The sequence below is a fragment of the Giraffa tippelskirchi genome, chromosome 8 (assembly GCF_054371585.1).
Source record: "Giraffa tippelskirchi isolate mGirTip1 chromosome 8, T2T-mGirTip1v1.2.pri, whole genome shotgun sequence".
In the NCBI taxonomy this organism is placed as follows: domain Eukaryota; kingdom Metazoa; phylum Chordata; class Mammalia; order Artiodactyla; family Giraffidae; genus Giraffa; species Giraffa tippelskirchi.
Window position 1 is genome coordinate 74,822,159 of NC_137282.1, and position 19,598 is coordinate 74,841,756.

Sequence of the window (19,598 nt, forward strand, 5' to 3'; positions counted from 1 at the left end):
ACATCCCTAATCATGACTTCTGCATTGGTACAGCTCTGTTTTCAGAATTTTTAGTAAAGATACTGAAGTTTTTCTTGATGATCCATTATGCTTCTCATAGCTCAGGACTGATATTAAACCACAGGATGGTATTTTATTCTATGCGATACAGATGTGACTGATACAAGAAGCACTCTGTGCCGCGTGTCTCAGCACTTCTGTGCTGAAGGCAATGGGCACAGACAGGATGTTCTCTGTTGATACTGCTGCAGAGAAGGAATCAGTTCCTTCTCCACATTGGAAAATCTTTCTTTGCCTTGCTTTTCCTGGCTTTTGGTATTATAATTATACTTCAGAGCTTGCCTCAGAGGACCCTGCCCCTCTGCGTGACTATAAACTAAAGTGTCTTTCTTCAGCTCATAGAGAGATAATTTGTCCCTGCCCACCTGTGAATAGAAGAGATTAACATCCCACCCACAAAGGCCTCAAAGGGCTGGCCATTCCTTTGGAGATGTTTTGTAAGACTGAAGACCCTTTCACTTTACTTCCCAACTGCCTCTCCTTCTCTATTCTGCCTTTTGACTTTAGTTCCTCCTTGCTTCTTTCTCTTTGGCTCTACAAAAGAGGGCCACCCAAGATGGACAGGTCATGGTGGAGAGTTCTGGCAAAACATGGTCCACTGGAGGAGGAAATGGCAAACCACTTCAGCATTCATGCCTTGAGAACCTCATGAACAATATGAAAAAGTTGAAAGGTATGATACTGAGAGATGAACTCCTCAGGCCAGTAGGTGCCCAATATGCTACTGGAGAAGAACAGAGAAATAGAGCCAGAAGCAATGAAAAGGCTGAGCCACAGTGGACATAACACCCAGTTGTGGATGTGTCTGGTGGTGAAAGTAAATACTGATGATGTAAAAAACAATACTGCGTAGGAACCTGGAATGTTAGGTCCATGAATTAAGGTACATTGGAAGTCGTCAAACAGGAGGTGGGAAGAGTGAAGATAAGCATTTTAGGAAATTGGTGAACTAAAATGGATGTGATGACACTTATATCTACTACTGTGGGCAAGAATCCCTTAGAAGAAGTGGTGTCCTCATAATCAACAAAAGAATCCAAAATGCAAAAAGGACAGAATGTCTCAGTTCGTTTCCAAGGCAACCATTCAATATCACAGTAATCCAAGTCTCTGCCCCAAGCACTAATGCCAAAGATGCTGAAGTTGAATGATTTTATGAAGACCTACAAGACCTTCTAGACTTACCATCAAGAAAAGATGCCCTTTTCATCATAGGGGACTGGAATGCAAAAGTAGGAAGTCAAGAGATACTTGTAATAACAAGCAAGTTTGGTCTTGGAGTACAAAATGAAGCAAGGCAAAAGTTAGCAAGAGTTTTGCCAAGAGAATGCACTCGTCATAGCAAACACCCTCTTCCAATAAGAGACGACTCTACACATGGACATCACCAGCTGGTCAATACCGAAATCAGATTAATCATATTCTTTGCAGCTGAAGTTGGAAAAGCTCTATACAGTCAACAAAAACAAGATCAGGTGCCAACTGTGGCTCAAATTATGAAATCCTTATTGTAAAATTCAGACTTAAATTGAAAAGAGTAGGGGAAACCACTAGGCCACTCAGGTATGACCTAAATCAAACCCTTTATGATTATATGTTTCAAATCCTAAAAGATGATGCTGTTAAAGTGCTGCACTCAATATGCCAGCAAATTTAGAAAACTCAGTAGTGGCCACAGGACTGGAAAAGGTCAGTTTTCACTCCAGTCTCAAAGAAGGCAATGGCAAAAAGTCCCTTGGACTGTAAGGAGATCAAACCAGTCAATCCTAACTGAAATTAACCATGAATATTCATTGGAAGGACTAATGCTGAAGCTGACTCACTGAAAAAAGACCCTGATGCTGACTCACTGGAAAATACCCTGCTGCTGGGAAAGATAGAAGCCAGGTGGAGAAGGGGATGATAGAGGATAAGATATTTGGATGGCATCACCGACTCAATGGACATGAGTGTGAGCAAGCTCAGCTAGATTGTAAAGAAGAGGGAAGCCAGGAGGGCTGCAGTCCATGGGGACATAAAGAATCAGATACAAGTGAGCTACTGAACAGCTACAAAACAACCTGGCATCCAGACCCTGACAAGATGGTTATTTTGAGGTGCTAGCCTGCCATGTTCTCTGTCAGTCAGCTCCCTGAATACAGTCCCTTTCTTGTCTTAATCCTTCACCTCTCGGATTCTTTGGCCTGTTTGGTGGCGAGCAGAACTAGCTTGGACGTGGTAAAAATACGAGTACGCTGGCAGTGACCTGGGCCCCCTGGTCATCCCACCCTGCAAATCCCAGACTTTATTGAGACACTGGAGGTGCATCCTTGTCGGACCCAGGCACACACTTCCTGAGTCCACAGGGGCAATGGCATTCCAAGTCTCGATTGGGAAGGAAATGTTATGGCATGTGTTTGAAAAAATGATTTCATCAACTCATGTTCTGAATTCCTGAAAGGAATGGCAAGAACCTTAGAACAAAGAGTGACAGAGAGCTTCTATAGGTGGAGGAACTGACTCTGTCTTAACATTTAAGAACAGAGATGGGATTTCCCATGGCAGGGAGGGCTATCTGTGGGGAGAAACTGAGGTACGCTTTGCAAGGAGAGATGGAGGGAATTACTGGAAACTCAAGATACACACTGACACAGAAAGCCTGAAAATGATCTCATTATTGTCATACGGCACAATTATTTTTTCTATATCAGGTCAGCTTATACAACCTGGGCCAGATTGCAGCAGAAGGTAGGGAGATGACTCAGAGCAGCTGGAGGAAAACCTGAAGAGTGCTGCTAACTGGGGTTGGCACGGGACTGGGTGTCCAGGAGCATGTGATGGAACTGGGGAAGAGCTCCAAGGCAGAGCTCCAAGGTGGTCTCCATTCTGTCCCCCAGACACGGCCAGGCAGACCTGGGGTGCTCCTGGAAGAGCACAGCCGATGTCACCCTGAGGAGTCAGCCGGTCCTCCCAAGGCCCCGCCCCTTGTGGGGCTGGGGGCGGAGCTCTGGGAGGCAGGGGCGGGGCAGTGCCTCAGGGTTTGAGTTGCACACCTGAGCTCCACCTTGAAAATTCCACACCTGAAGGGACTTATTAAAAGCCTGCTTCACTGGAGATTGTACATAATTGTAGCTCATTTACTTTAATCCTACATCAAGATAAACTTGTTTTACATATACATGAAAAAATACGTATGTATTTATACATTTGCTTGTGGAAACTTTTCATTCAAAGTGAGAATTTTTTTTTTCTTTCAAATATGTGCCAATAATAATTTGAATTTTCTCTTTATTTTTATTCATTTAATTATCTATATATACATGCCAGACATTTTTTCTATGAACTGTGTAATAGTTAAGCATTTTAATCACACTGTACCTATACAGAACTCTGCAAGTCAGGCAGATGTCATAGTAAAGCAAGTATTTAAATAGATCATGTTTTTTTGGTGTTAAATGGGAGAATGTTAAAACTGGTGATTTTAATCCAGGCCAAGGACAAAGCATGTAACACATGAAAGTTACAAATTTATATGCTTTGCCTGGTGACTCAGATGGTAAAGAATCTGCCTACAGTGCATGAGATGGAGGTTCGATTCCTGGGTTGGGAAGATCCCCTGGAGAAGGGAACAGCTACTCACTCCAGTATTCTTGCCAGGGAAATCCCATGGACAGAGGAGCCTGGTGGACTACAGTCTGTGGGGTCACAATGAGTGGGACACAACTGAGCGACTAACACTTTCACTTTCAAGGACAAAGCACCTAAGATATGAATGTAGCTACCAAAGTTACACTCTAGATATTTTAAAATCTGTATTATTCCACATATACATTGTATGTAAGACTCCTTACAATACCCAGCAGCACCAGATATTGAGACAATTCAGAATCTTAAATGCCCAAAATGGATTTTATAAACATGTCAATGTATGGCAAAACAAATACAACATTGTAAAGTTAAAAAATAGATAAATAAACTAATTTAAAAAATAAATATTTAATTAAGAGTACTTGTTAGAATTTAAGTAAGAGTGCTGGTCATGTTAGAATTTAGAAGGGATTCTGTGAGATGATATAATTGGTTCACACCTCTAGTAAAGTGAGTAAAGCAAAATGTTCCTATTATATACAGAAAAATTCAAAGTCCCTCCTTTGCTTTTCAGGAAACCGCAAACCAGTGAAGCAGGTGCTGGATATGTCTGCTGTTAATAAAAATAATTGCATTCTCCATTGTGAGCACTTTGAAAGAAAGGTGTGATTTCTTCAGCTTCTGCTACCTGGCAGGTTTATTCAGTTCCGAGTACAACTGCCCAGCACCTGTCCATTGAGAGATGAACAGAGGGTAACTGGGCGTGGCTTCCTCCACATGCCATCACCCTCAGGGGGCCAGCTCCAGGTGTTGACAGCCGTCAGTGCTTCACACTTCAGTGCAAACCCATGAAAACAATCCCCAAGTCATTAACACAATCTTTCAAATACACATGTCAAAGCAGCACTTAGAGGACAGTAAAGACAGCAGAACATATTATCCAGACCTCTGGAATATTCTCTTTTTAAGTCTGCATATTGGTGGGAACAGTTGGGTAACAGACATCATCAAAAATACAAAGCAGCTTAATGAAAGCAATAAAATATGGGGAAAGCCAACTGCTTGCAAAGTATTACCCATACCCAAGCTTAATAGCTACAAATGTACCTTTTGTGTTACATACAACAAATGTTGCTAAGAGAATAATATTCTGTTTATAATGAAACATTTTTGTTTACTATATTTGGCCATTTTTAAGACCTAAATAGCATATAGATTTGTGAGACTGGTGGCTTGGAAATAACTATATCTATTTAAAAACAATAATTATGGCACTATTTTCTCTGCCTCATTAGTGATATAAAGCAATGCATGCCTGTCCATTGCCACAGCTACTTATTCAGCATCAAATGGCCATCATTATATGCTATCCACCATGCAAGAGACTAGAAATTCAAAGATGTTAGAGAGAGACTTGCTTGCAAAAGATAAAAACTTATTCATCCAAATCAAGTTTCCCAAGATGTACCATGATGTTTTGTACCATTAAGAGATAAGCAAACAAAATTTCAAAACTCTTAAAAATAAGATAAAGTGTAATTTTAGCTCTGAGTTAGTCATGAACTTGTCAAATCTATTTCTGCTCGGGGATTTTTTTCCCCTCTATTTTGGGTAATTTGACCATTTCTTCTTTCAGTTGCAATGCTTGGAGTATGAAGGTTAGTTAGCTTTTTCAATTTAAGATAGTGAAAAAAAGAAGTAAAAAACAGCCTCTTCTGTTACACTTGTGAACACTTTTCCATTTGTCTTCTAATAGGGTGACATAAAAGTCTTTGGAGAGTCACCTCAGTTTTTACTAAATCAGGATCTGAGTACATGAAAAACACATGGCCATATATTAAAACAAAAATATATGTCTGGGTTATGTCCAGGTGGCAAGCATTACTGAAAGTTTTAACTTTTCTTTTATTTTACAAATGTCTAAATATTCTTCAAATATCCTTTCCTCATCCTCTTTCATCGTCACGAGGCTCCTGGTCATCAGGTGAACAGATATCACTGCGCTGGGTCATGGCTGAGTTTCCTGCCCTTCCTTCTGTTGTGGTATCTCCATGTGAGCAGACCTGCCCTCATTGTTCATAACTCTTCTCAACTATCTATAGGACTGTGAAGCTCAATGATTTGCTGAACGAACAGATCTTCTTTGGCTACTTGTATAACTACTGTTGTGTTTAAATAAGAAGAGCACTGAAAAGCAGAAAGGGTGCAGAAGGAGATGCATTTAAATGAAAAGTGTGAGTGGGTGACGCATAGGAAAAGACGAAAGAAAGCTGAGCACTTCTGAGGTACGTAAAGTTAGCTGGGCACAGAAGAAATAACCAGGGAACCGCAGAGCCTCAAGAAAATCCGTGTTTCTGTCTCACCTTATCACAAAGTGCTCTCTCTCTCTCTCTCTCTCACACACACACCATTTACAGAAAACAGAAGAACAAATATCAAGCCTTCTCTACCTTTCTGTCCCTAGGACCAAGAATCAAAAGTTTGTTAGAGTTTTTCTGCAAAAACTTATGGAAAAACCTAAATGAACTTTGTGGTCAACTCAATACAATTACTGCTGCTCACACGAAGCCTTTGCCTACATCTCCACAGGCATTCTTCACCTCTTAACTATAGTTTGCACATTACTAATGCTGTTTCCATCATGTGTGTGTGAGTGTATTATACACACGTATGTGTGTACGTGTGTGTGTGTGTAATTCAGGTTTGGCTTAAAATTGCAAGCAAATCCAAAGCTCACACCTTGTTTTCTATTTTCTTTTAAGTGCCAAGAAGAGATATAAAGGTTAGTACACTTGACTTGAGACATTGAGTCAGAGCTGAGCAAAATGAAGAGAGCGCAGGTGTGCCTGTGACAGAAAAGACAGGATATTGAGAAGGGCAAGTCCAGAGACCTCAGAAGGAAACAGTCACTGCAGCCCAAGTCAGTTCACAGACGGAGTTGCAAATAGTGAACAGTTCTGCTTTATTGACTATGCCAAAGCCTTTGACTGTGTGGATCACAATAAACTGTGGAAAATTCTGAAAAAGTTGGGAATACCAGACCATCTGACCTGTCTCTTGAGAAACCTGTATGCAGGTCAGGAAGCAACAGTTAGAACTGGACATGGAACAAAAAACTGGTTCCAAATAGGAAAAGGAGTACGTTAAGGCTGTATATTGTCACCCTGCTTATTTAACTTATATGCAGAGTACATCATGAGAAACGCTGGGCTGGAAGAAACACAGGCTGGAATCAAGATTGCCGGGAGAAATACCAATAACCTCAGATATGCGGATGACACCACCCTTATGGCAGAAAGTGAAGAAGAACTAAAGAGCCTCTTGATGAAGGTGAAAGAAGAGAGTGAAAAAGTTGGCTTAAAGCTCAACATTCAGAAAACTAAGATCATGGCATCTGGTCCCATCACTTCATGGGAAATAGATGGGGAAACAGTGGAAACAGTGTCAGACTTTATTTTTTTGGGCTCCAAAATCACTGGTGATGGTGATTGCAACCATGAAATTAAAAGACGCTTACTCCTTGGAAGGAAGGTTATGGCCAACCTAGATAGCATATTGAAAAGCAGAGACATTACTTTGCCAACAAAGGTCTGTCTAGTCAAGGCTATGGTTTTTCCAGTGGTCATGTATGGATGTGAGAGTTGGACTGTGAAGAAAGCTGAGCACCGCAGAATTGATGCTTTTGAACTGTGGTGTTGGAGAAGACTCTTGAGAGTCCCTTGGACTGCAAGGAGATCCAATCAATCCATCCTAAAAGAGATCAGTCCTGGGTGTTCATTGGAAGGTCTGATGTTGAAGCTGAAACTCCAATACTTTGGCCACCTCATGTGAATGGTTGACTCATTGGAAAAGACCCTAATGCTGGGTAGGATTGGGGGCGGGAGGAGAAGGGGACGACAGAGGATGAGATGGTTGGATGGAGTTACTGACTCAATGGACATGGGTTTGGGTAGACTCCGGGAGTTGGTGATGGACAGAGAGGCCTGGCATGCTGCAATTCATGGGATCGCAAAGAGTCAGACACAACTGAGCGACTGAACTGAACTGAACTGATGATCGGGGGGACGTTGGTGACAAAAGAGCTGGTTCAGAGACGGGATGTTCGGCGAGTCGACAAGGACCAAGCAATGGATCCTAACAGAAGTCGAATGATGATGACCTAGAAGAATTCAAGGGCCCCTCGCCGAAGGTGCAGCGAAGGGAAGCTGGCGGGGAACCGGCTTTCCTGGCAGAGGTCAGTGACCTATAAGAAAAGCGAGGGGCGGTTAAACAGACCCCGTGACAGCACCTGTGAGGGAAACACAGGCTGCGATGCGGCGTGACATTCAACCCTGGCTCTGGTCTCTGGCTCTCCACTGATCTGTGGCGCCCTCAGTGGGGTAGGAAAATCCATTCAACTACATCTATTCAAATTCCACTTCAAAACCACTTAAAATGTTGTGAATGCAGATGAATGCCCTTTCTGTATCCGTATGGATTTGTTACTTCAAATTATGTACAAAATCCACTGAATAATAATAAAAGAAGTGAACACTCTTGCCTCCAAAAGGGCATTGATGAACAGTTGTATTTTCTTACAAGCAGTGAACATAAAACAAATTTTCTTATTTGTCTTAAGATGTTGAGTTATTCATTTAGGTGCAATATTGGTGTATAAATTGCTGTGACTAGTTACTCATCCCTTAAATATATCTCAAATCCATTTTCTTCTCTCCAAATCTGATGTTCATTGTTCCAATTTAGGTCCCTCAGTCGCTGATTTGTGTCTGACTCTTTGCAACCCCATGGACTATAGCCCTCCAGGCTCCTCTGTCCATGGGATTTTCCAGGCAAGAATACTGGAGTGCGTTGCTATTTGCTTCTCCAGGGGACCTTCCCGAACCAGGGGTCAGGTCCATGACTCTTGCATCTCCTGCACTGGCAGCCGGCTTCTTCACCAGCAGCACCTGGAAAGCCCCATGTAGGTCCCTGTTGTCTCATAGTTGAGATGAAGTCCTGAGGTTTCCCACCTCCAATCTTGTGACGGTCAGATCTGTGCACATGACTGTGGGCAGAAGGATCTCTAAAACATAGTGGCAGTATGATGTCCTTCCCTCGTGCCCTGCCCTGGCCCCTGGGACCATCACCTGCCATTCAGGTTCCATTTGTGTCTTGTTGAACGCAGTCATTAGTAATAACGAAAAGAGGAGGAGGAGGAGGCGGAACTGAGAGGAGGTGGAGGAAGTGGGTATTTGTGGAGTATCTGGAAAACTATGTTCAGGCGCTTCACACTGACTTTATACTCTTCACAACAACCTTCAGAAGCAGGAGCTGTTAACACTGTAAGGAAACACTGGGGCTCAAAGCTGTTAGACATTAAACATCTGTTTTCTGCATCACACACCTAGTCTGTGATATTTTGTTATAGCAGCCTGGACGAACCACATAACACAAAGTTCAATGGATGAACCACATAAGACAAAGTTCAAATGCCTTAAGTCACTTAAATCCTGAGTTTAACATCAACAAAAACACTACTCTCTGAAGAGCTCAAACTAAAATTAGGTACTGAAATTTTGCCAGCCAAATGCATTTGAGAAAAATACACACACAATATCCATATATCAAACGATTCTAAAGAAAGCTGTCTTCCCCGTTTAATCCTTTCAATGAAAACCCCAGTGATAAATGTTTGAGAGCATTTGCTAAAAGTTCTCATAATCTGTGGTTCACTAAGCACAGATCACTTTCTTAAGGATGTGATCACAGGAAGCCTCAAGAGTTTTATCTGGGAAAATACGGATAGTTGAATGTATCTATAATAAAATGGATTAATAAATATCATATTACTGTGTTAATTTTTACTGAATTTCTGCTAGGCTAGTTCAGCAAGAACAATACAACTGTTTAGAAACCCACTTCTCTCCTAAAGTGAATCTTCTTGAGGAACCATTTCTTTTAAACTTTCTGCCTACATAGCACGTTCTCCTAATATATGCATATTAATATAATACATGTTAATACATATAATTCTACAAAGATGCATTATATATAATATGTACCCTAACTTAATATGCATGATGATAATTATATGTATAAACAAACATATGTAATGGATTTAACTTGGCATTCCACAATCTTATAAATTACAACATACTTTACTAAGAGACACAACGAGTTTCCCACAATGACTACTCTGTATGAGCCATTTTATGTTAACACTTGGTATAAACTGACACATGAAACACGGTTGTATAATTGTCAAAGCAGGTCTAAGACCAGGAAAGAGTGTAAGTCATCACGACAGGGCTAACCTTTCAACAAGAGAGGAGTTTAGTAACTCATCTCTCATTGACTCATCAATTTGGAAATCGATTTTAGATTTCTAATCTACCCTATTTCTTAAAAGTTACAAAGCATGTCAAACAACAAATCGAGGTATAGCAACCCTTCTTGTCTAGAATGCTGATAGTGTTCTAGCAAGAGCCGTTGTCTGGAAATCTTGACATAACTGTTCTTTACTCTTATGCTCAAAATGTAATATACCTTCATCACCACAAACTTAATCAGGAAACCCCCTTATTTGGACTGTCTCCCAAGGAATCAAATTAGGCCTAATTATGCTTAATGGCAATGTCTGCTGCTTAATTTGGATGGTAATTCTGCTTAATTGAGATGCTTTCAGGTGTCTGAGTGGTGCTCTTGTCTTAGGATCCATGTGAGCCTATCCATGCGGAAGCTTTGCTTGTTCTCTGAGCATCTCACCAAAATCAATGAAGGAAGGTAAAGAAATTTCTGGAGCAGTGCAGCACAAAATTTCTGAAATTTAACTTGGTATTGTTATGTGTTCAGAGTCAACAAAATATATACGACATCTTTACAAAAACCTATGTAAGTGTACACAAACATGAGACAGAAAAGTGAACTTGTATAATGAGAGAAATGCATAAACCCAAACTGCATAAATTCATTATTTTATTTGTCATTTTGCAGCTTGGCCAGGTTTTAAAATCAACTTCAAAACGTCAAGGGACAAATTTCATGAGTTTTAACTAACGTTAGCCCACTGATGTCCAGTGGAACAGGGAGATAATGGGATGTGAAACATTTCAAAAGCAAAAGAGGAATCTGGTGATAACTGAAGACTCTTCCCTCGACCTTTTGCTTGTCTATGTGTGGCTGACATGGCCCGTCACCAACAACCACCAGCCCTTTCTCTGACTTCCAGATGGTTCGTTCCTCCAGCTGCTCAGTATCTTGAGCGTGGGTATCTAGCTCAGTTAGTCTTAAGGAGGGAGCACCTAGAAGTTTCTAGACAATTCCTGCCATTTCTCAGGAAGGCATAGAGTGTTTCTTCCTTGAGCATTGAACGTGACAATATGGTAGCATCTTGTGACCTGAGGGGAATGTGATCACTGCTCAGAGAGAAAGCAGAGCAGAGGGCACACACCAGAGCCCTCAGCTCCCGAATTAAACCTGGAATCTCCCTGGCTCTGTCCTTTCGTTGCATGAAACAACATTTCCCTAAAAACGCCTGGCTTTTAGTCAGCTCTTCTATCATCTACAGCCATGAGCATCCTATCACCGCACTGAATAACCTACTGTTCCATTTCCTTGTGGTTCTCATCAAAGTGATAATGGAACAGATAACTGCAAAAGAAATGACTCTTCTTCTGGGTGGAAGAAAGCTAACGAAGAGGCTATCACAGCTGTGCAAAGAGCATGCATGTTTCTATCCTGCAATAGGAGTAAACAGCTCTGAAATCTTACCTTCCCTGGATCTCAGCTTCCTTGTTGTCGAGTGAAGGGTTTAGACAAGAGTAACTCTAAGCTGCTTTTGTCTGCATAGAGATTTCGGTCATTCTAGTACATAGAGTGGGGACAGAGAATGTCGCCTGCCACGTCAGTAAATGAAGGACGCTGTGGCCATCAAGCCACCAGCCTCTGCCCCATGGGGGCACTCAAGGTGGAGGAAAGCAGGACACTGGCCCTGGAAGGTTAAGATGCACATCAAAGCAGGGATTCCTTTGAGTCCAGGCTCTGCTTCTTCCCATGTATAGAACAGAGCTAAATTCACTAACTTCAAATGTCCGCTTTTCTTCTATTAACAGTAATCTTTTGATGTTTGACTACCTCTTTTCCCCCAAAACTGCTATATATCCTGGTTCCTCCCTGACCTCTCCTGAACAGCCCCCCGCAGTCATCTGAGAGCCTGTCTCATGGGCGTACATCCTCCGTGCGTGCATGCGTGCTTAGTCACTCAGTCGTGTCTCCTCAGTCAGAGAAGCTGGACTCCCAGGCTCCTCTGTCTGTGAGATTCTCCAGGCAAGAATACTGGAGTGGGTTGCCATTCCCTCCTCCAGGGGATCTTCCTGATTCAGGGATCGAATCCACGTCTCCTGCATCTCTCGCATTGTAGGCGGTTTCCTTACCACTGAGCCACCAGGGAAGCCCCTACATCCTCTGTGTGCCCTCCAAATGACACTAATCTCCTACTTTCAGGTTGTGCCTTTTTTCAGTTGACAATAGAAAAGAAATGGAAACACAGATATATAGGGGTATCTTTCATATAGAAAAATATTTATGATTATCCATATGTAATCTGGATGCAAATGAATTTTAAACTATTGGGAGGGAGTTAACCACATTTCCTGAAGATGTCATCTGGAGCTGCTGCTTTCCTGCTGAAATGCCAGGGCATCATCCATACAAGAGTTTAGTATTTCAAAACTTGACATGGATACTTCTGCTTGCAAGATCACCATCACTCATAACAGTGGAGCCCAGCACACCCTCCAACTGGCCCTGAGAGAAACGTGAGGCTGCCAGCAGGATGCTGTTTGGCTCTCTGGTCTCTCTGCACCATGTCACACTCATCCCAGGTTTCGGCAGCTAAGGACACACCTGGGAATCCCGAGCTGACCTCTATGAGGGACTCGCATTTGGAGATACAGCAAGCCCCGCACTCTCACTGGACCCAGAGCCAAACCCATTCTCTCTTCCCATAAAGGGCTGGTTTCTGAGGCCCTTTCCCTGCTTCCAGGTAGGGAGCACTTAGAATCTAATTGTTCCAACCTGGAATGATTAGGAGAATAAAGAAGGGTGTTATCCTCAGTAATTATGCAAGGACAGCAGATGTTCACTGGGACTGCCCCGGGAGGCTGGACCTTGTGCCCATTCTGGTCAGGGTTTCACCACCCACCCCAAAGCCATTCTGGATTCCTCCTCCTCTCCTCTTGCAGCACCTGCTGCAAGGGGAAGCCAGGTGTACACAGTGTTAAGAGAACCAAAACCACCTGCCCACGGATCCTCCTCTTTCACTCTCTACATTTCACCCGGAGGCCATCGACTGCTACTGCGATTAAAAGTTCTCATCACAAGAAAAAATATTTTAACCATACAAGATGATACATATTAACTAAACATTGCGGTAACCAGTTTTCAATATAAATACATTATCAAATCATTATGTTGCACACCTTACACTAAAACAATGTTATATGTCAATCGTTATATGACAATCAAACTGGAAATAAAACCACAACATAGATGTAACCTTCAGAAGCAGTAGGAGGCAAGCACACTGAGAATACTTTATAACTGAATTCTTGATAGGCTTTCCAATAAAGGTGGATGGATAGACAGACATATCATGCAGCAGCGGATTTTCAATTCAAACAAGATGCAAGGGTGCATGACACTCGTTCACAGCAAACAGTTGCCCAGGTAGAGAGCTGAGCTCATCAGATGTACAGAGGGGAGCTGAGTCTTACCTTGTCAGGATCTGTCGTAGTGATGACCCACACACAGTGAGCATTGTCTTCGTACTGAACCGGATAATTAGGAGAGGTAATGACGCCACTGGGCCCCCGCAGATTCGATCCACATGTTCTTGCTAGAAATACACAGAGATGACATTATTTTCTACAGGATTGCATCTGTGTGGTGAAGACACAAAATGCACGTGGAACTTCAAGTTAGCTCTCCCACAACTGTGATAAAGAACTGTGAAATCAAATTGGCAACTAGGTTTTGCTCAGCCTTCAGAACCTTTGCCTGGTACTTGCAATGTTTACCTGGAACTCTTTATTATATTTTGCAAAGCATTACCCTTCACAGAATGACCTGACAACAACACCTTAAAGTGAAGTGAAATCGCTCAGTCATGTCTGACTCTGTGATCCCATGGACTGTAGCCCACCAGCCTCCTTTGTCCACGGGATTTTTCCAGGCAACAATACTGGAGTGGGTTGCTGTTTCCTTCTCCAGGGGATTTTCCCTACCCGGGGATTGAACTCAGGTCTCCTGCATTGCAGGCAGACTCTTTACCGTCTGAGCCACCAGGGAATCCTGACAACAGCACCTTGGACAATGTCAAATCAAATTAATCCATTTCAGGCCCCATTCTGACTCCTACAGAGAGGGTCTGATAAGGCGTTTGGTTGCATACAATGCTATAAGAATTCAGGAGACCAGAATTAACGTCTCAACTATGCCTTACAGGATATGACCTCGAATAAGTAATCCCAGCCCCCACAACCTCAACCTTTCTATTGTTTAAGTTTATTTGCTTATTTTTGGCTGCACTGGGTCTTTGTTGCTGCGAGTGGGCTCTCTCTAGCCAGGGCGAGTGGAAGCTACCCTCTGGCTGCGCTGTGTGGGCTTCTCATCGCCACAGCTTCGCTAGGCGAGGCTCCCGGCTCCAGAGCATGGGCTCAGGAGTAGGGGCGCTCAGGCTTAGTTGCCCCAAGGCATGTGGAATCGTCCTGGACCAGGGATCAAACCCCTAGCCCCCTCTATTGGCAGGCAGATTCTTAACCACTGGACCACCAGGGAAGTCCCTCATTCTTTCTATTTTAAATGAGAATGATACAAGAGATGGTATTTAAAGTTCCTCTCAAGTTTTAAATTTTATTCTGTAACAAATTATATCACAATGCAAATTACAACTTAAAATACAGTTAAAAGTATGAAGAAAGAAAATAGAAATGATGACTCCAAAAGGAAAATGAAAATACCTTAAATGCACATAAATGCCCATAAATGGCATGACCTGATAAAGCCGACTAAATTTTGAATACAAAAATATTTCAATTGATCTTCTCTTTAGAAAACAAGATTTTTTTTTTAAATGAATACTCAAGTTTTGGAAATCAAATGTCATCCTAAACTCCATTCTTAACATTAATAATTTGAACTGCATTTGAGAAAAGAGTGGGGGAAACTAACTTCATAAATAAGCACTGATGTAAGAGAAGTTCAGGTTCATTTCCCTAAGATGTCATATAGCATAAACTGATTAAACTGCCATCCACCAAAGAGCAGACTTTAGTCATCACCCGTCCTTCCCTCCCTCCCTTCTTCCTTCCCTCCTTCTTTTTGCCAGCTGAGCATTGGTACAGGTCAGGTGCTGTTCTAGGAGACTAAGCTGCAGCACAAAACTGAACTGGCTTCTGACTCCCAAGGGCCATCTTGTAGAGGAACAGGGTGAAGAAATCATTTAATCAGGCAGTGCCTAACTATTCCCTTTTCCATTTATATTGATATAGCAATAATGTTGATTTGCCTATTTCTAATAATACTCCTTTTTTGTCATTATTAACCTATAAATCTCTCATTCCCAAAAGACTGCCCACCCCTTGATCTTGGGAAAGCATCCTTCCTTCACTGACTGTACATCCTTGGCACCATATCTAATGTTGATAGTTGTGGACATAAAAAATGTGAGAAAATGACTTTAGACAACCTTTTTGTTACTTGATACTAGCTAAGAGTTAACCTAATATACACTGATTAACAAAAACATGAAAGCTATCTTTCAAAATATTGGCACTTGCTTTCAAATGGACAACACCTTTTCATCAATACTGGAGAAGGAAATGGCAACCCACTCTTGGAGAATCCCGTGGACGGGGGAGCCTGGTGGGCTGCTGTCCATGGGGTTGCAGAGTCAGACACAACTGAAGTGACTTAGCATGCTTGCATGCATTTCATCAATATGGATAGAAGGTGATTTGGTTTTCAAAGCTCAGTGAGTGTGTCCTGGATCCAAAGTCTTCTAGTAAAGCCGTGCCATCAGCACATACACCTGTGCTGTATGGGTTCCCTCTTCAAGCAGTCCGCTTTCAGGAGTGAGTTCTTCAGAAGATCATGAACTTCGGGTCCACGCTTTTCTTAAAGTACTCTAATATTACCAGCTGGAGAAGGAAATGGCAACCCACTCCAGTGTTCTTGCCTGGGAAATCCCATGAGCAGAGGAGCCTGGTGGGCCACAGTCCATGATGGGGTAGCAAAAGAGTTGGACATGACTGAGCGACTAAACAGCAACAACAACATTACTGGTATTAATTAGAAAAACCTTAGAAAAATAGTTAACAATAAAATTTGAGTCAACATACCTTTGTATTACATGTTCCTACTTTGTGAAATTTCATACTGAAGAGCTGACAAACAATGTAGTGCAAATAAAGAAATAGCTGTTGACTAATTTTGAACTAATATTATCCAAGTGCTATTCTAAGCATGTCAAACTTGAAGACAAACTCATCTGAAGAATGTGTACTGTGGGGAACTAATGTGCTACATTCCCGCTGACCATTTGTACTCCTCCAGTCATTAGCCCCAGCTGCCACTCTGCTGGAAAGGTCACCAAATCTCACAGCCCGTCAATGGCCATGGGTCCCAGTTGTCTGCTTTGAAGCCTGACCTCTAACTTGACTTGTGAAATTCATCTTACCCACTGCTTGGGGAGATAGGATTATTAGTGATTATATTTTTAGAGGGATAACTATTAGTAAAATATTCATGGGAAACCAGCACATTTCCTATACTTTCCAGCATAGATGGTATTGTGTTTCATAAGAGGGAGTTGTGAATCCAGTCCCTTCAGAGGTATTTCTCACCAAAAGTTGTCAAATTAATGTACAATTTCTTTTTTCTTTTTCTTAGAACTGTCTGTATTTTTGCAGTACACTTTTCTAATACATTAACTTTTGAAAATTTTTTCTACTCATTCTTTTAATCAAGACATTAAAATAACCAGCTGAAATGAAATATGTGAGAATATTTATGGCAGGGATTTTGTTTTGTTTTGTTTCCTTCACTATGTGTAATCTCAACAATTAGAACAATTCCTGGTATTTAATAGTTACCCTCATAGATACTTGTTGCTGTAATTTTGGATAGACCAATAGCCTAAGTATTTAGTTCTAATCCTCTTTCTTGGGGAATTGTTGAAACTTTTAGCTAGTACCTCAGACTTTGATTTTTTAAGTTGTCCACATTCTAATTACCTGCCTCTTCATCATGTGATGATCCTATTTTCATCACACCAATTACAATTCATTAGGTACTATTTTCTTGTATCAAGGTTTTTCTACTAGTCACAACCATCAGATTTGCCACTGGTGACAACCCAAAGTTCAACCACCCATGTGTAGAGTCTCTAACAGATAATAATAACGTGTCTTGAGTTACATGATCTCTACATGCCATTTTTCCCAGTAGTCATGTATGGATGTGAGAGTTGGACTATAAAGAAAGCTGAGAGCCAAAGCATCGATGCTTTTGAACTGTGGTCTTGGAGAAGACTCTTGAGAGTCCCTTGGACTGCAAGGAGATCCAACCAGTCCATCCTAAAGGAGATCAGTCCTGGGTGCTCATTGGAAGGACTGATGTTAAAGCTGAAACTCTAATACTTTGGCCACCTCATGCGAAGAGTCGACTCATTGGAAAAGACTCTGATGCTGGGAAGGATTGGGGGCAGGAGGAGAAGGGGACGACAGAGGATGAGATGGCTGGATGGCATCACCGACTCGATGGACATGGGTTTGAGTAGACTCTGGGAGATGGTGATGGACAGGGAGGCCTGGCGTGCTGCGATTCATGGGGTCGCAAAGAGTCGGACACGACTGAGCGACTGAACTGAACTACATGCCATTCTCCAAGTCTGCACGGAGGCTGAAGTGCAGACTGGAGGTTATGTTCTACATCCCCTGCAGACAACCTGTCTGGGGTTTTCGCTCTCTGCTCTGGTTCTGCGGCAGAAAGGCTCAGACAAAGCTGCAGTCTCCCTGAGCTGCTGGGGGGGGTGAGGGGCAGAGCGAATGCCACTCTTGCCCCGTCTTCCTCCTGCATCAGCTTCCAGCACCGTAAGGCTAGCTAATTGTCTTCCATTGCCTTCACTCTCTGTCATGTTTGTCAAACACACAGTCTTTCACAAGGGTAAGAAGAGCCAGAGAACACAGAACAGCTGTAGAGATGAGAGGTGAACCGGGACTAGAGCTGCCTTGCAGTGGATCCCGCGAGTGAACATCAGCAGGCCAGATTTTTAAGTAAATCTTAAAAATGCTTAATAAATGTTCTTTGGTAATAACCATGATCTAATTAATGTACACTTAATGTTACTTATGTGACAGTGTTCTAAATTTGTAAGCTCTGGGAATGACTGTGGAGGGAGTTTCTGCCACCAGCCCTAGGGTCACGTTCCTTTAGGGTGGTGAGGGTGCCCAGAGGGTCCTGCTCAGTTCGGGTGGTGAGGGCGTCCAGAGGGTCCCACTCAGTTCGGGTGGTGAGGGCATCTGGAGGGTCCAGCTTGGTTCGGGTGGTGAGGGCGTCCAGGCCCTGTGTGCAGGCCCTTCTGCAGAAGGCAGGCGGGTGGGCTCAGTTTATCTACTAACCACATCCATGCTGCTTCGAAAGCTGCAGTGTTTCTGCTATAACTGAGTATGAACTGGACTGATGATCAGAAGGCTGTATGATTTGACCCTGAAGCTTTCCCCCTTGCCTGTCTCTCTCCACTCCTGGGATCTGCCGCCTCCTCGCTCCTCCCCAGAAGGGCTGTGCAGCTGCTCAGACACTAGAAGGCTTAGCGACCTGCTCTGATTGTGATGAGCAATCTCACTGTGTCCTTGGAGACCAGGACCTACTTCCCAAACAGTTGCTTCTGTGCTAAACACATATTCAATTAGTCAACAAAGTATTTAATTTAGCAAATAATTAGGTAATTACAATATGCTAGTGTCAAGCAAGTCTTTACAGCAAGATATAAATACATTCCCATAATGGAAATGTATACACACATTTACATGCTTTAGAGTTGAGTACACACTCACCACTTTCTGCTCCTGCCAAGGCATTCCCCCATGTCAGAATCTTTTTGGAAATATTACACCTAACGTAAAGTAATTTGCACAGATATCTTAAAAATGCTTAATAAATGTTCTTTGATAATAAGCATGATCTAATTAATGTACAGTTAATATTACTTATGTGACAGTGTTCTAAATTTGTAAACTCAAATTTGATTTATATCTTATGTGTTTTTAAAATTAAACTAGAATTTATAAAATAATCACTGGAAATATATAAAGAAGGAAAGTTGAAATGGAGAAGAAAACTAACTAGTTTTGAATGCCAGTATGTGCTATTTATCCATTAATCACTGAGTGTTTATTAAGTATAACACGTATTTGTTTCACATGATTTATCTTATGCAACTTGAAGTAGTAATTTATTTATTTATGTACAATCAGTTCCGGGAATCTTTGCCATTCTATAGTAACTACTCAATGAAATTAAATTGAAGAGAAGAATATTTTAATTGACTAAACTTCAATTAATAGGATATCTGGACTCGGGAGCTTTTTAGAAGCAAATTAAGAATTATATTGGATAGGGTGATTCTTGTAGTATTTAAAAGAAAACCACCAATATTATGTTTATATCCAGACTCAGCCAAAATGGAGAAAGTATGTCAGAGGTTAAGAGCTTGCTTTTCTGAATCACTCCTGAGTTCCAGATCTGATTTATGAAACTATCAGATGTGTTATCTTAAATTATTTCATCTTAAGCCTCTCAGGTTATCCACTTATTATAATAATTATAACTTCATCCATGATTTTTGTAAGGATTGAAAGAAAGAATATAAGTAGAACACCATAGCTCAGGTAATTAAAAAAACATACACAGTGAATGCTTACTGAGATTTGGGT

At 41.8% G+C, this 19,598-nt stretch overlaps 1 protein-coding gene and 1 long non-coding RNA gene across 2 annotated transcripts in view; one reads left to right on the forward strand and one right to left on the reverse strand.

Annotated features, from left to right (window-relative positions):
- Positions 1-19,598, reverse strand: part of CSMD1 (CUB and Sushi multiple domains 1) — a 1,578,457-nt gene that overhangs the window by 516,262 nt on the left and 1,042,597 nt on the right. The window contains exon 9 of the mRNA XM_081517452.1: positions 13,380-13,501. Within this exon, the coding sequence (XP_081373578.1) occupies positions 13,380-13,501 (122 nt within the window). The remainder of the gene's footprint in view (positions 1-13,379; positions 13,502-19,598) is intronic.
- Positions 1,124-4,289, forward strand: LOC145516626 (uncharacterized). The gene is made up of 2 exons (XR_014061568.1): positions 1,124-2,632; positions 4,202-4,289. It is a non-coding gene; the product is annotated as an uncharacterized LOC145516626 (long non-coding RNA).